This window comes from Stegodyphus dumicola, chromosome 5, assembly GCF_044657685.1.
Source record: "Stegodyphus dumicola isolate Sdum_Otavi_A_Nest chromosome 5, ASM4465768v1".
Taxonomy (NCBI): Eukaryota; Metazoa; Arthropoda; class Arachnida; order Araneae; family Eresidae; genus Stegodyphus; species Stegodyphus dumicola.
Window position 1 is genome coordinate 83,793,070 of NC_140772.1, and position 18,433 is coordinate 83,811,502.

At 32.4% G+C, this 18,433-nt stretch overlaps 1 protein-coding gene across 2 annotated transcripts in view; it reads left to right on the forward strand.

Annotated features, from left to right (window-relative positions):
* The window catches only part of LOC118195127 (uncharacterized), a 117,500-nt gene that overhangs the window by 81,632 nt on the left and 17,435 nt on the right, over positions 1-18,433 (forward strand). For both annotated transcript variants that reach the window (XM_035366377.2, XM_035366378.2), the window contains 2 exons: positions 7,246-7,336; positions 8,470-8,542. In XM_035366377.2, the coding sequence (XP_035222268.1) occupies positions 7,246-7,336; positions 8,470-8,542 (164 nt within the window). The remainder of the gene's footprint in view (positions 1-7,245; positions 7,337-8,469; positions 8,543-18,433) is intronic.

Genomic DNA, 18,433 nt, shown 5'->3' on the forward strand with positions numbered 1-18,433 from the left:
GTCTCAATGGATCATACACAGGGTCGGCGCTGGACATTTTCCCACCCGATGCAATCTCTGTGAATCCTAAATTCTGCCACCTAGTGCCTTCCTAATTATGCTACTTAATGCTCTCCTAAATTCTGCTCCCAGTCCCTGTCATAAATTATAAACGTTTTGCCATTTCTAGATTTTTTGCTCGATGTGTCACTAAAATCTAAAAATTCTGCCTCATCGGCTATGAAACCAACCCTTACCATATATCATTTCATTTTTATTGAATGTTCATGTTACTAAAGAAATAAAATTAGCAGATTTTTCTTTATATTCTAAATGCATGTGGTTTTTTAGAATAACAGAAATCTTTAATTCCTAAAATTCTAAAGTGAAGAGGAAACGTTTTCAAAGAAACTGAATACATAAACAGGAAGGAAATTATTCTTCAAAGATATGTGCAGTTATTCTTATGCAAATTAATCAGTTGTTTAGAATTTTAGCCTAACTCCCCTTTTCCATTTCCTCACCATAATGCAAATCAGATAGTTTTACTGAAATTTTTCAACTGTAACACAGAATGTTTTTGCCTTCCACTTGGATGCTGCCTTAGTTCCTGCCAGCTCTGATAGTTTGAATTATTCATCTTTGCTAATATTTGAATTTTCTCCTACAATAAAGTTACTGAGCCACCTTAGATTAAATTTAAGTTTTGTAGTCTTTGACTGCTAGTCCACATTTTTAGTTTGAATTTGGCTGTTCCTGTTTTAATTGCATCATCACAAGCTGTAGTTTATTTTGTCAACATAAGAATGTGCCCATATGTGTTAAGTTCTTTTTAAGTAAGAGGTTTATTTAAATCTTTATGTGACGCTTTCTGGTTTAACGATAATATGCTTTATGTCTATCAGAGATTTTGGATTGTTTAACTTTTACCAGATCACGTAAAACTTTGTTAGGTACACTGATGAGAGATTGGCAAGTTATGAGATAAGCACGCAGAAGCTAGTAAGAACATTGGTTTGTGTATTGTACAGATTTTTAATTGTTAGAAAAGATGTTTAAAGAGAAGAAAATTGATATAAATTAACCAAAATGTGTGGGAAGACTCCGAATTTAAGAGACATAAATATTTTGTTTGTAACTTTTAATGTGTTTAAGAATCAGTGGCATAAATTACTTTTATTTAAACTGTGAAGTGTTATTAGATTGTAATTTTAATCCTTTAACTGCCGCGGAAACCGTACAAAATTAATTTCCCAGGTTTTTCACACAGGCGCAAGTAGTTATGCGATGTATTGGGGGAAAAATAAGTGCAAGTTTTACTTTCTAAAAACTGTTTACTTTCAATAAATAAAGAATAAAAGAAAAAAATAAATGCACAAAATTTAATGTTTAGAGTAAAAGTATAATAAAAAGATGTAAGTATAATAAAAATGATTTTTTTTAATAAAAAAGATCCTAAAATGGAGTTTCGATCAATACATTTTTAGACCAATAAAGTGTAATATCAGGTTTCAGTGTTATACTTTGTGAAATCAGTATGCCTAAAAAAAACATATATTTCTTCTGAACTGGATGAATGCCACGATTTTGTTCTTGATTTTTACTTAGCAAGGTGTTGGTTCATATACTCGTCTACAAAACAGTTAGTTTCAGTAACAATATAAAGCATGAGCAGTTCATCAAAAAATAATTCAAAAAAGATAATTGGGTTTGAAACATCCATTATATCTTTCTTTATTCCTAGATTGTAAACAAAAAAAGGAGGAACAGAAAAAAAAAGTTTTACTCAAACAACACCAGCCAATACCGTGCAGTCATCACTTTCACTGCTTTAGACGCATCCCTTTCTCCAAATTCTCCCCACACTTCTCTGAAATAGTATCGTCCTTCGCATACTTTGTCAAGGCCATTTTGGTGTTGCATTCCAAAGCTTTGTGAATAAATTTCCAGGTAGCAGCGCAAAGCAAATGATAGTATTTTGGAAGAACTTATATATACGCCTGGAACAGTTAACGCATTGGCTAAGCAAGGCGTATATATACGCCCGCGGCAGTTAAGAGGTTAATAGTGGTCATGTAAATCTATAATAACTACAGGTATTTAACTACCTGATTTAATTATTTATAACTAACTGCTCGCCTTTAAAGTTGTCTCTGCATATTAAAGCAAGTTATCGCTTTTCATTAAGCATTACTGTGGCCACAAGATACAGTACAAAAATGTAAAAACTATTGTAAACTTATTCCTTGCATTTATTGAGACTTAAAATATTACAAAACAACTAATCACCTCTGCTGCATTAGTAGCTTATTGGAACCTTAAAATATTAACCAGGTTACAATCCCAGAAACTCTATATGAAGGTATGTCACTAACTAACTTCAGGCAGACGAAGCACAACTAACTTTCAGAACTTGCCAAACGTCCCCACATTAGGCTTTCAGGTTTTTCTTGTCAACAGGTCTCTCTCTAGGTAAGCAGCAGCACTAGCAACAGTTAATCTTCTGTTATGAATCATGCTGATTATTATTTTATATCTTATTTAAACCTATGCCATTTGACATAAACTCTGCCTACTATTTACTAAACCTCTAGACTGTGTAAGTACATGGCAAAATAAGACATAAAAGAAAAAATCAACATAAAGCTGTTAATAAAATGTCCCTAATCTTCTTTCAAATATGTCCAACTATTATACATGTAAAATATTTAATATTACTTGATAAATTTTATATAGATTTTATTCTCAGATTTGTTTTATAGTTATGTTTATTAAATTATGTTTAATAAGAATGCATCCTACTTAACGGATCTATTTTATTGTTAGAACGTTATTACAAAAGTGAAGTTTAGATATAAACTGATTGAGTTTAATTTATTTAGCTCCCATTTGCTGATAGGTAATTAATTTTTTTCATTAATGGTCCTTAAAAGTACTTAATTTCAATTTGCAAAAATACGAACGAACCCTGTACTAGTATTTTAACACAAGTTGAAGGTATTTAGTGCATATAATCTTGTTTATTGCAAATTATGGAACATTCTCAAGCTGAGCGTGAGTAATTCAATAAAGATTAAACATAATAAAATATGGGGCTGAAATATAATTTTCATTATAAATTAGACAGTTGCTGATATTTTCTAAATTGTAATATATATATATATATATATATGTATTTGTTAGAGTGTTTCAATCAAGTATGATACCTTATGCATGGAATAATAAAACATAGTGTGCTTCTATTTTATTTATTGTAATTATACTGTAAACGTCTGACTATTCAGCTAACTGGAACGCTCAAGGAACTGAATTATTTTTGAATTTTAGGAACTCTTCCCCCTGAAAAATCAAGCAAATGAGCGATTTGTATCTCTGTCTTGAAGCATAAATAGAACTAGAACTCAGATCAAACAAAAACTGTTGCTAAACAGTGTCATTTAGTACTAGTAATGGATAAGTATGATGTTGCAACCCAAACATAAACGCTTTGTCTGCCTTTATATAAGCCCAAATTAATTGATTAATAAATTTTCATAAAAATATTACTTAACTGCTATGTATATGTTATTCAATTTCATTTGGGAAAAATGGTTAAAATTTGTCCCTAGCTTTCAGTAACACAACATAGAGTAGAGTATTTTCAAAATTACATTATTTTGACAAAAAGAAAAATGTGATTTTATTTTAAAATGGATAAGCCCTGGCTGTGAAAGTGAAAATTAGGACAAGGGATTTGAGTTTTTTTGTATGTCTGTAATTTGTCTTTTATTTTGCAGTGTAATTTGTCTTTTTTAAATGCCTGCGGAGGCCTTGGAGCGCTGAAGAGAACTAAAGAACTAGAGAAGATGTGTCAGATTTCAGTAGCTAGTCCTTTTTTGGTAGCCCAGTTATTATCCTACTTTATAGTGTCGTATACAGGGTGTTTTATAGATCATGGGACAAACTTGGAGGGATGGTGGAGCGTACTAAAACGTGCATTTTTTGTAAGAGTGTAGGGTCTAAAGTGACGGGTTAAGGCAAAAACACACACACACACAAAACAAAACCAAAAAAAAAAAAAAAAAAAAACACGAGAGGGAAATGTGTTTATGTACGAAATCAATGCAGAGTGCTTCTTTGCAGCAATACAGTATTCACAATAAATGTTCAGAAAGGGACACTAACAATAATAGAAACTACAGCTATGATTGGCTGGCAATGCAGCAGTACTGAGCCAGACAAACTCTGATGTAGTGCGTGATGAGCGAGTTTACGCACAGGGTAAAAGCTGACATGCATCTCATGTATGGTGCTGCTAATGGGAACAGCACTACGGTTGTACCAATTGTACCAATAAGAGTTTCTGAACAGGTGTATGCCGAAGCACACGATGTTCCAGAGGTTGCATCGATCTCTGTGTGAAAACGGGTTATTTGAAGCCACCTCTGACACTAGGAGTGGAAGAAGAAGTGCACGACAACCTTGCATTGAAGAATCCATCTTGAACATTGTGCATGAGTCACCTCATTGATTCATGCACAATGTTCAAGATGTGCATGAATCTTGAACATTCATTTATGAATGTTTAAGATTAAGATTCATAAATGAGATGAATTCAAGATTCATAAATGAATACACCTTGTAAAGTACAAGAGCTATTGCACGTCATCTGCAGCTGAGTCATTCCACCGTTTGGAGAGTATTGCAAGAAAATGGTTTGCACCTATACCATTTGCAGAGAGGCCAAGCCTTGCAAGAGACAGATTAAAGTTCATTTCTCTTCAAGTTTATTTCTGTCATTGGTTCTTGCAGCAGTGTGCAGCACAGGCGGATTTTCCATCGGATGTGCTATTCACGGACGAGGCAACTTTTCTCACAGGACGACATCTTCAATGGCCACAACATGCATGTGTGGGCAACTCATAATCCACACGGCCCACGCTCACATGCATTCCAGACCCGCTTCTCCGTGAATGTGTGGGTGGGTATTGTTAATGACTACCTCATAGGCCCATATCTCTTACCTGCATGTACAAATGGCTTATGTTATCATATTTTTCTGCAAGAGGTGCTACCGGATTTGCTGCCGTATGTTTCGGCTGTTGTTCGTGATCGCATGTGGTTCCAGCATGATGGTGCACCAGCCCATAACCACCTGTGGGTCCACAATTACTTGGACGGGACATTTCCGAGCCAATGGATTCACCATTCGCCATATTTATTCAGCTTGGATTTTTTTTTTAATGGGGCCATCTGAAGAGCATCATTTACGAGACTCCCGTTGACTCACTGAAAGACCTCATTGCACAACTATCCATTGCGGCTGCAAGCGTGCGCGAAATGCCTGTCGTTTTTCAAAATGTTTGTCTGTCCCTTCTGCGACGTTACCAAGCATGTATTACTGCTGTTGGTCGCAATTTTGAACATTTATTTGTGAATACTGTATTGCTACAAAGAAGCACTTTGCATTGATTTTGTACATAAACACATTTTCCTCTCATGTCTTTTTTTTTTTTTTTTTCTTTTTTTGCATTCCTGCCTTAACCCATCAATTTAGACCCCACATTCCTATAAAAAAATGCGTGTTTTAGTATGCTCCACCACCCCTCCAAGTTTGTCCCCATGATCCATGAAACACTCTGTATAGTAGACGCTGCTTAATGTGATCATGGTAATTGTTATCATTTGGATATTGTTATTGTGTTACTGAAGTTCCATATATTTATCAAAGGAAACATGGAAAATACACTGCTTATTGTTATGAACTATTTGGTGAATGTTATCAAAACATTATGGAAATAAATTTTCAAACAGAAGTAAATTCTTAAAATAAGGCCAAAATAAATTTTAAAAATTGCCGTGTGATTGGAAAATATTAAAAGAGTCAAGTAAGGGATAGAATCGTCAAACTGCTTGGTTTTTATGTTAGTTAACCATTTAATGTTAAAAAATAATGCAACCTTTTGTTTAGTTTTACACAGATTTTGAATAACTGTTGATTTCAAGAACGATTAGACACTGGTCTGTCTTCTTCAGACAGAAGAATATAACAGAAGTTACCTGCCTGTGGATCAATGAAACAAATCCAAACACATCATATAATACGATTTATAAAGAGAGTAAATTTGAAATTGGTGAATTCCCTATAAATGCTGATGCCCTCTGAGTATTTAGATTAGGGGTATAGCATTAATCAAGTAATTCTCAAAAACAGTTCATAAATGAACTTTTCATAATGTTTGCAAATAATATAGTTAGTGACGTCTTATTAAAATGCTGTGAAAATATATATGTATGTGTTTCTACATATATTTATATTAAATTGATTGAAATTCTGTTTTTAATTTGAAGAATATTTTTTTCTCATTGTTTAATGTTATTATTCGATTTTTGTTACCAAAGTAGGTATGGACAAACATGATCACATTAAGTGACGCCTACTGTAATTGGCACTATTTAGAGAGAGACGAGGAGCGAGAAATGATGTAGGAAGAAGGGGTTACAATCAAAACGTATATTTTGTTACTATTAAGGTTCAAATTCTTTGGCCATTAGGATTCATAAGGAATGTTATAATATTTTACATTAAAAGTGTACTAAATTAGAAATTATATATCTGTTTGAAAATGTGTATCAATGGAATGCAGATAATCGGGCAGTTTTATTTTGCAGTGGAGTTATTATTCATAGTGTTTAGCACGCATTAGACATTTATGTGTTTGAATTGTGAAAGGAGACAGGAATAATGCTAAAAGTTATTCTCTAATGTTTTACCTCAGATGGATGTATATCACATGGAACTTTTACTTGTGTATTGGAAACTTCCAACGTAATATTCTGTATTACAATATTGGAGCATAACAAAGCATTTGAAATCGGTTATTGCACTATCACACGGCAGTACAGAACTTGAACCATAAGTTAGAAGCAAAGGGTCTGATTTTTATTGAAAAGAAATATCCAAGCTTCATATTGAGATTAATGGTTAAAATGGAAACTTTCATGTGCTAAGTAGTAGTTGCAAAATATGCTATTTAGGACTGCTATTGCATTTTGTATAAAATTTGTAACTAATAGTCTGTAACAGGCAGATCATAAAATTTTGCATTGGCTAAATTGAATATTATTTCTTTTGTTCGAAATTTGGTATCATATCTGATTTGAAACTTTTCTGAAGACATATACATTGCTAAAACTTTTTATATGTTTTGAATAGAAGTTTTAATGTTTTAGAATAAAGTATCAAATGCTGATAACGTTAATGATTTTTTTTCCCCCCTTGTCCAGTTTACACATGACGACTATGTGTCTACAATATGAACCACCTTTAGTAGCATGTGTATGCATCCATTTAGCTTGTAAATGGTCTAGTTGGAAGGTAAATAGAATTTGATACTGAATTTCTGGTTGTCATTAATTTGGAAACTATATACGTAACTATGCATGATAATTATATTTAACTATACATTGTAATTTCATGTTTTCATCAATCTTTCCCCATAACTTCTTAATTTTGATATTAAAAAATAATGCTACAGTTTTTTCAGCATTGAATTAAGTAAGTTTAGAAAAATAAAAGAGATTTAATGTTTTAATTTTCAGAAGAAATAAACCATTATATGTTTTGAATGAATTTATTTAGTCAGAATGCAGCTTCATTGTATAATTCTATTCGTGTGTTTAAATGTTTATTCATTACAACTGTGTAATATAATATGATAATTAACAGAGTAAATGTATTCTAAACTTTTAATTTTCATGGTACTTTCCATTTCAATTTTAAACAAGATTAGTTATAAATATTGAAAATTAGTTACCTCTTACTTGAATAAGAATAAAATGTAGTAAAGGAAGCCAGTTCTTAAATTAAAATCTGTTGTTTATTTATTTATTAATTATCTTTATTTTGTACTAAGTAATTTTCAGTACTTGCTTTTACATATTTTTTTGTTTATTAGTTTTTATTCAAGCTGATTTGCTGGGAAAAACGGAATGTTAAATGGCTAAAACTTTAAACCCATTCAGTATTTTTTATTGTGTAATGATTTTCAGAGTGACTTTTTTTTTTTTTTTTTTTTTTCAAGCAGTTTCATCCACGCTTCATATAAAGTTTGACATTTTTTGTAATGTGCACTACCTCAAATGATTTCACACTCAGACCAATAATTGCTAAAGCTTTTTGATCTTTTAAAACCCACTTGTCCTAAGATATGCTTTTTGTATCCTTAAACACTTAAACACATGCACGTGTATAGATATTATAAGCTAATGCTTTTTGTATCCTTAAACACTTAAACACACGCACGTGTATAGATATTGTAAGCTAATTCGCTCAGTTGAAGTTCTGATTAAACATTTAGTGTGAGCACTACTTCTGCACTTAATAAAACTTAAATTGGATAAGATAGTTTTTGCTGTTTGTGATTTGCAGTAAAAATAAGTCGTACCATATTTGCATATTATGCTATAAAACTGTTTACTTATGTATAATGAATGCATTGTTCATTTCAGATTGAGCCTTGTTCTGAGGGAAAAGAATGGTATTATTATGTAGACAAAACAGTTACATTAGAACGTCTTGAAAGTAAGTTAATTCTTATTTTTAACCTTTATTCACCATCTTATTTCCTTGCCTACAGTTTGATGTAGTTCCAAATGCATCTAACCAAACCACTATATTAACATAAAACTATAAAATCTGGCAGGGTTTCAGCTTTTTTTTTGGGGGGGGAGGTTTATGAATCTATTCATTCTGAGTGTAATGTGCAATATTTAAATGTAATACAGTACAAAGTCTTTAATCCGGGCTCGTCGGGACTTTAGCGTTTCCGTATTAGGGGTTTTTCCAAATTATAGATCATCAATTTAAATCTGGTAAGATGGCATGCAGAAATTATAAAATTAAAAATATGAAACCATAATTTATGAAATAAAGAGCAATTATGATCTAAAGAGTTTCAAAATTTACAAAAAAAAAAAAAAAAAAAAAAAAAAAAAAAGCTTAATATTTATTTGTTTACTTTATTAAACATTTCTTTCAATGTAAGTTGTTTAAGTTGCTTTGTTTTTTGTGCTAATATTTTCTCTTTAATTCTATAAACAGACATAATTTCTTGTTCAGTTCCACTGTTCAAGTCCTGTAATTGCTGTGTCGAAAATACCGACTAACTTGTCAATCGAAATTGTTTCGTTTTCAATAACTTCTCTGTCGTTTTCTTCACTATTGGAGCGGTACATCGAAACATGTTTTCGCTTTGTAGATCCTTTAGCAGCTCCAGAATCGGAAACTCTTTTTGACATAATCGAAAATTCAAGCTTACTTTTTATAAAATTGCCCTAACAGTCTGCAAAAAATAATAAGCTGGATCCAATTAGGAGATTAAGGAACAATGAAATCTGCAATATTAACTGAAATGGATGATTAGATAATTTTAGCCTAGCTTATACCGTCCGTTATACATTAAACGCGCATGCTTAAACGTATTATGTGCATGTGCAGAAAGTTTGTAGCGTTAAGGTCTGGATTATGGACGTCTGGATTAAAGACATTGTACTGTACATGTTAAATGTACTTTAGATCGTATCAGCTAATAATATTTGTCTGTAGTTTGGAGGTAAATGAAAATATTGATTCTGATTGTCATATGCAATATTTGAATGTAATATATGTTAATGTATTGTAGATTGTATCAGCTAATAATATTTGTATTTCATGTTTTCAAATGTTAACTATTCATTAAAGGAGCATTACATAGACAACTGTTATAAATTTTTTTGATTAATTTTTAAAATTTTTAGATGTAATTGATCATGAAGACTGCTTGGCTGTGAATAATATCCAGCTTTTTATATATGTGCCTGTATTTGTAATTTATGTATGTACATATACAAGGGTCGCTCTGAAGTTTTTGAGATACATGTTGGTTTTTTAAGTTAGGCTTATGAAAGTAGTCTCCTCCGCCATTAATGCACTTCTGTAGCTGGATTTTCCAAAAGATTAAATCAGGGTTGCTATGCTATCTGGGAAACCTGAAAAATCAGGAAGAGTCAAGGAATAAAAAATTAACTAAAAAAAGTGAGGGGAAAGTCAGAGAATTTTAATATTTTGATTGGTATCAGGAAATTTTATATGACGATCCCCCCCCCCCCCCAAATATGAAAATGTTGGAAGCAACCACTTTCTTGGCGAATGGTGTATTACATGAGCATAGACTCCAACTAATACGGATTCTCTGTAGTTTCTACGGAAATTCATGAAAAACTACGAGCTACGAAAAGTATGGAAAAAACTACGGATTTTACAGAAACAAGAGCAGGAGAACCAGTACGCAAAACGGAACCAACTAATTCATCCAATGATTGGCTGAATACTCGTGTTATCATATATCACGTGTTGAGTGCGTTCCTAGTTTTGAAGAATTAGCCAATCGTAGATCAGTAACTCCAACCGTTAACGACTTATCAATAGTTCCACCCAATTGTCTGTCTCCCAGGTTCCTCGCTGATGCGTGTTTAGGCTGCATTCGGCTGCATTGTGTAGTTTACGGCGAGAGCTTAGCGTGTGTCTTGTGAACTGTGAATCAGGTGAAAGATTTTTAATCATAATGCTGCCTCGAACGAAGAAGCCAAAATTATAAAAGCAGAAGTTTAAAGATTCATATTCTTCAGAATTTCCATGCATTAAAGCGTACGAAATTTCTGTGAATCACGCACACTGCAGTGTATGCAACAAAGACTTCTCAGTTGCTCATGGCGGAAAAGATGACTGTAAACGGCATGTGTTTTCTCAAAAGCATATAGAACTTGGCACCGTAAAATCTAAAGAAATAACAAATTTCTTAATAAAAGATGATGAAACAGATCCTATAAAAGCCGAATGCTATTTTGTTCGTTTTTTAATTGAACATAATCTACCGCTTTCTGTTTCGGATCATTCCAAAGAGCTTTCCAAAGCAATGTTTCCGGATTCTGCCATAGCAAAAAAATTTAGCTGCGGTCATACCAAAACTGCTGCTATTGTGAAAACGCTTGCAGGAAATACTGTTGCTGATATTATAAAATCAGTGTGCAGTACATCATTTTCTCTAAGTACTGATGGAAGTAATGATAACAATGATAACAAACTGTACCCATTGGTTATAACATACTACAGTAAAGAAAAGGGAGTGATAATTACTTCATTGATTTCTATTTTAGAATGCACGAATAATACAGGAGAAGGTATTTTTAATTGTATAAATGAAAACTTTAAAAACAAAGGTTTAGAATGGAAAAATTGCTTATCATTTTCTTCAGATAATGCTAGTAATATGATTGGAAAGTTTAAAGGTGTAGCATCATTTATCAAAATGCATCAACCAAGTATAATCACCCGAGGTTGTCCGTGCCACCTCTTGCATATAGCTGCAAAAAAAGCTACTGAAAAATTAATTGGCTCAGAAATTGAAATGTTGATAATAGATATATATTTTTACTTGGAGAAAAGTTCGAAACGGAAGCATAGCTTCAAAGTTGCTCAACAAATTTTGGGACAGAATGCAAAATCTCATAAAATTTTGAAATATTGCAGTACGAGATGGTTGTCTCTTTTAGAATCTATAAGAAGGATTTTGGAACAGTGGGATGCTGTGATAAATTTTTTTGGAGATAAACCAGATAACAGTGAGAATGAAGGAAAGAGATTGCAAAACATTAAAAAAATTTTACAGTCACCGACCACCAAATTGTACTTGTTATTGTTGAAAAATACTTTGTTTATAACAGTAAATATTAATTTGCAACAACAAGCTCCTTATATACATAAATTGAGAAGAGAACTTTTTGAACTTTTAATGAATTTATTTGTTAGATTCGTAAAACCATCAGTAATTTCTAAAGAAAATGAAGATGTTACTCTAACGTCTATTCCATTTCAGAAGTATAGTAAACAAAAAGAAAATGAAAATTTAGTGATTGGTGCGGAAACAAGACTATATTTAAAAAATGCCAAGTTGAATGAAAGTGAAGTGAAATCATTTTTCAATTCTGTGCAAGCTTTTTTTGTAACTGCATGTTCATATATAATTGATAAATTTCCACTGAGTGATCCATTTCTAAAACATGCTGAAGTTGCTGACATCAACTTGAGAACTGAAGTCTCATTTTCATCTGTTCTTTACTTGATGAATACTTTTCCATCCATTATTGATGAAAAATGTCTGAATCAAGTAGAAATTAAATTTTCCATGTATCAAGTAGATGATTTGAAAGAAATTGTAGATTTGCGTATTGATATAGCATGGGGAGAAATTGCCAAATTAAAAAATATGAATGGGTGTATTAAATACAAAGTATTGCCTTCTGTAATGCTTGCTGTCTTAATAATACCTCATTCAAATGCAGCTTGCGAAAGAATTTTTTCTATTGTTAAAAAAAATCAGACGGAATTTCGACCAAATTTAGGTCTTAAAACTCTTGAAGCAGTTTTGATTGAAAAAATAAATATGCAGGCAAATGAAGAACTGTGTTATAAAAAAACATTCTCAAAATCAGAACTTAAGCTTGCTAAGCATGCTACATATAAATCTTTGCATTCATAAATTATGCGTATTTTGTTTAATACTTTATATGTATCATTCTTGGTTATTTAAATTTTATTTCCCTGTAGAAATCATATCCAGAATAAAGATATGATTTATAGCTTCTGATTTTTTCTATGATTAGTAGTGATTTGAAGTACTTTTTATTAGTGAATGCTTGAGGAGTTAAAAGAAAATTTCTAATTAAATGTGCATATAATTTACAAGGTATATTTTTAATTATTCAGTTTTATATGTATATGGATTTTAAATGTAATAAAATTGATTACAATGAATTATTAGTTTAAAATCAATGAATGGTTAATTACAACATACGCTACGCGCACATTTTCAAAGTTGTAAAAATGTCGTTCGCGCGTTGACTACTGACAAGGTTTGCTGAAGGTTGGAGTCTATGCATGAGCATCATTCGGGCAGCTGGCATAAAGCCAATTTTTGCAGCTCCAATCAGGTTGTCTTTTAGAAAGGCAAAGTAAGTTTACAGCAACTTTGCTTTCCAGTTACCTCGAGAATCGAGAGATCCGTATGCGCATGTGCAGTGCATGGTGAACAGAAGGAAATACCTTCTCATTCTCGTATAAAACAAAATTGGTTTAATCGTAATATACGGCACACATACGGTATTTGGCGACATTTTGATGAGCAGTAAACTGGACATTTATGAGGAGCGTTAAATAGGACGTTTTGTGTTGGCAGCAATTTTCAAAATCATGCCGAGGCTGTACCGTATCCTAGGATTTTACCACAAAAATCTTTTAAACAATTTTTTCTTTTTAATAAATAATTTGTCATTTTGCAGTAAAATAAGAAAACAGTAATCAGTCATCACCATTTAATATAATTATATTTTCCCAAATATCCTTGATTATTGTAATTCTGTTTTTAATCTTTAAGTAATAAACTTCATTTTAATGTTATTCATATAATTTAATGTGACTTCTTCTAAATTTATTTATTATTAGGTAATAATACATAGACTCCAACTACTATGGATTCTCCGTAGTTTCTACGGAAATTCATGAAAATCTACGAGCTACGAAAAGTATGGAAAAAACTACGGATTTTACAGAAACAAGAGCAGGAGAACCAGTACGCAAAACGGAACCAACTAATTCATCCAATGATTGGCTGAATACTCGTGTTATCATATATCACGTGTTGAGTGCGTTCCTAGTTTTGAAGAATTAGCCAATCGTAGATCAGTAACTCCAACCGTTAACGACTTATCAATAGTTCCACCCAATTGTCTGTCTCCCAGGTTCCTCGCTGATGCGTGTTTAGGCTGCATTCGGCTGCATTGTGTAGTTTACGGCGAGAGCTTAGCGTGTGTCTTGTGAACTGTGAATCAGGTGAAAGATTTTTAATCATAATGCTGCCTCGAACGAAGAAGCCAAAATTATAAAAGCAGAAGTTTAAAGATTCATATTCTTCAGAATTTCCATGCATTAAAGCGTACGAAATTTCTGTGAATCACGCACACTGCAGTGTATGCAACAAAGACTTCTCAGTTGCTCATGGCGGAAAAGATGACTGTAAACGGCATGTGTTTTCTCAAAAGCATATAGAACTTGGCACCGTAAAATCTAAAGAAATAACAAATTTCTTAATAAAAGATGATGAAACAGATCCTATAAAAGCCGAATGCTATTTTGTTCGTTTTTTAATTGAACATAATCTACCGCTTTCTGTTTCGGATCATTCCAAAGAGCTTTCCAAAGCAATGTTTCCGGATTCTGCCATAGCAAAAAAATTTAGCTGCGGTCATACCAAAACTGCTGCTATTGTGAAAACGCTTGCAGGAAATACTGTTGCTGATATTATAAAATCAGTGTGCAGTACATCATTTTCTCTAAGTACTGATGGAAGTAATGATAACAATGATAACAAACTGTACCCATTGGTTATAACATACTACAGTAAAGAAAAGGGAGTGATAATTACTTCATTGATTTCTATTTTAGAATGCACGAATAATACAGGAGAAGGTATTTTTAATTGTATAAATGAAAACTTTAAAAACAAAGGTTTAGAATGGAAAAATTGCTTATCATTTTCTTCAGATAATGCTAGTAATATGATTGGAAAGTTTAAAGGTGTAGCATCATTTATCAAAATGCATCAACCAAGTATAATCACCCGAGGTTGTCCGTGCCACCTCTTGCATATAGCTGCAAAAAAAGCTACTGAAAAATTAATTGGCTCAGAAATTGAAATGTTGATAATAGATATATATTTTTACTTGGAGAAAAGTTCGAAACGGAAGCATAGCTTCAAAGTTGCTCAACAAATTTTGGGACAGAATGCAAAATCTCATAAAATTTTGAAATATTGCAGTACGAGATGGTTGTCTCTTTTAGAATCTATAAGAAGGATTTTGGAACAGTGGGATGCTGTGATAAATTTTTTTGGAGATAAACCAGATAACAGTGAGAATGAAGGAAAGAGATTGCAAAACATTAAAAAAATTTTACAGTCACCGACCACCAAATTGTACTTGTTATTGTTGAAAAATACTTTGTTTATAACAGTAAATATTAATTTGCAACAACAAGCTCCTTATATACATAAATTGAGAAGAGAACTTTTTGAACTTTTAATGAATTTATTTGTTAGATTCGTAAAACCATCAGTAATTTCTAAAGAAAATGAAGATGTTACTCTAACGTCTATTCCATTTCAGAAGTATAGTAAACAAAAAGAAAATGAAAATTTAGTGATTGGTGCGGAAACAAGACTATATTTAAAAAATGCCAAGTTGAATGAAAGTGAAGTGAAATCATTTTTCAATTCTGTGCGAGCTTTTTTTGTAACTGCATGTTCATATATAATTGATAAATTTCCACTGAGTGATCCATTTCTAAAACATGCTGAAGTTGCTGACATCAACTTGAGAACTGAAGTCTCATTTTCATCTGTTCTTTACTTGATGAATACTTTTCCATCCATTATTGATGAAAAATGTCTGAATCAAGTAGAAATTAAATTTTCCATGTATCAAGTAGATGATTTGAAAGAAATTGTAGATTTGCGTATTGATATAGCATGGGGAGAAATTGCCAAATTAAAAAATATGAATGGGTGTATTAAATACAAAGTATTGCCTTCTGTAATGCTTGCTGTCTTAATAATACCTCATTCAAATGCAGCTTGCGAAAGAATTTTTTCTATTGTTAAAAAAAATCAGACGGAATTTCGACCAAATTTAGGTCTTAAAACTCTTGAAGCAGTTTTGATTGAAAAAATAAATATGCAGGCAAATGAAGAACTGTGTTATAAAAAAACATTCTCAAAATCAGAACTTAAGCTTGCTAAGCATGCTACATATAAATCTTTGCATTCATAAATTATGCGTATTTTGTTTAATACTTTATATGTATCATTCTTGGTTATTTAAATTTTATTTCCCTGTAGAAATCATATCCAGAATAAAGATATGATTTATAGCTTCTGATTTTTTCTATGATTAGTAGTGATTTGAAGTACTTTTTATTAGTGAATGCTTGAGGAGTTAAAAGAAAATTTCTAATTAAATGTGCATATAATTTACAAGGTATATTTTTAATTATTCAGTTTTATATGTATATGGATTTTAAATGTAATAAAATTGATTACAATGAATTATTAGTTTAAAATCAATGAATGGTTAATTACAACATACGCTACGCGCACATTTTCAAAGTTGTAAAAATGTCGTTCGCGCGTTGACTACTGACAAGGTGTGCTGAAGGTTAGAGTCTATGAATAATACTTTCAAATTTCGGGCAATTTTCTCTATCATACTCCTGAAACTAATTCTTGCAAAATGATGACATACCATCACGAAATTTAATGCACATATTTGTTGCTTATGTATGCTGCTAAATAAATGTAAAATTAAATACCTGAATTTTTAGAGACTTTAGGATTTTTTTTTTGGAAGCCAGAGAGATGAAAAATATGCAACCGCCTTCGCCGGGAATCGAACCACGGACCTCTGAAATACCGGTTCAGTGTGCAGAACCACTACACCACGAAGGCTTGCTAGGAAAGTGGGAGAAATACCTTATATACTCCCCTTTTTAGAGGGCGACTAGGGTTTTAGGGAACCTAGTCGCCAAATCCTGGGTGCGGAGAATCATCATCCACAACCCTTCTAGTTCGGGCGCCACTGTAGAGACATTAGGATTTTTTTTTGGAAGCCAGAGAGATGAAAACTATGCAACCGCCTTTGCCGGGAATCGATCCACGGACCTCTGAAATACCGGCTCAGTGTGCAGAACCACTACACCACGAAGGCTCGCTAGGAAAGTGGGAGAAATACCTTATAAATTTATTGAAAATATCATTAAGTAGATTTCTTTCTTTTATTTAGCTGCAAAAAGGGACATTTTTTAATCCAGATTGGGCAGATTCTAATCTCAGTCTTCAGTAGAGAAAGAAACTAGTATAGTTATAAGAGTAATGCTTTGGGTATAAGTCATATGTAATTGGCCAAGTTTTGTGTTTTCAAGGGATACCATAACGGAGTTGCCAACTCTCCCGATTTTCGACCGCTCTCCCGCCAACCCGATTTACAATATATTTCTCCCGACTTTTTCTTATTCTTAAAATTTCTCACGATTTTTATGGAACTTGGCTTAATACTTTGTTATATAACCCCCCCCCCCCCCGAAAAAAAAAGCGATATTTTGGCAGTCTGAAAGCAATTGAATTTTCTCTAGGTTATATCTAAAACAAAACCTTGCGAATTAGATAACTTCTGCTTTGTAAGTGAGAGCAGAGCATATACGTATCCAGAAAGGTCGTTCTCCAGTTCTCCAATGGGGACATCGTGCTCCACTACGTGTCATCTGGCATATATTAATTAGCCAATGAGGACAAAGCAAGCTGTTATTTGGATGTTCTTTAGTTATGTCGGTCATTTTGTCCTGAGTTGTTTGAGTATACGTGCCTTAGGGAAATAGTTTTAGAAATTATCATCTTTTGTTATGTCTGCCAGAAAGGTGAAATACTCGTGTACGTTTCAAAAATCATACACAGTTGACTTTCTTTCCATTATTTCCTCAAGGAAATGTAATAAATTTGTGATGTGTACTGCCTGTCGTTGCGATTTTTCGATTTCGCATGGTAGAAGGGCGGATGTTCTCAAACATGTGCGTACACAAAAACACAAGGACAACATGAGTTGTGTTGAAAAAAACGAAAAATAAAATTTTTCTTCGGAAACAGAGGACCAAAAAGTTGCTAATGCAGAATGTCTGCTGATGGAATTTTAAAATATAGGGAGCTGTCTAGAATTATGTTGGCCATCTTGACAGTTCCCCATAATAATGCAGAGTGTGAGAAAATTTTCAGTATTGTTGCCAAAATGAGGACTAAATTTAGATCTAATATTAGTGATGACACATTAGAAAAGCTTTTATTAGCGAAAGCAGGCCTACGTGGCAATTACTACGAACAAAATTATGAAGTTTCTTAAAGAAAGCAAAATCTGCCACTGTTTATAACATTTGTACGAAAACTAATTAAAGTGGTTTTCTTTTTTCTTAATCGATGCAAGTAATAAAAATGTTTTTTTATGTGTAAGGTATTTTTGTGTTGCTTGCATTTAAGAATTAGTTACTATTTAAAGTTAATTCATTTTTAAAAACTATATTTTCATCATTTAAAAAGTCTTTTTAACATTGTGAAAAATCTCCCGATTTCGTAAAAAAATCTCCTGATTTTTGAGTGTCATAGGTTGGCAAGTATGCCATAATTTACCTCTCAGCACAACCATCGTGCGCTATGCGGATAAACTGGAATTTTCTTAAAACACATCTGGAATGATCAGGGAATTTCATTCTCCTGTTAGAGTGGCTACCTTGTAAAATGCCTCAAGCCATTAATTTCTTGGAATCTATGAAAAAAAAAAGCAT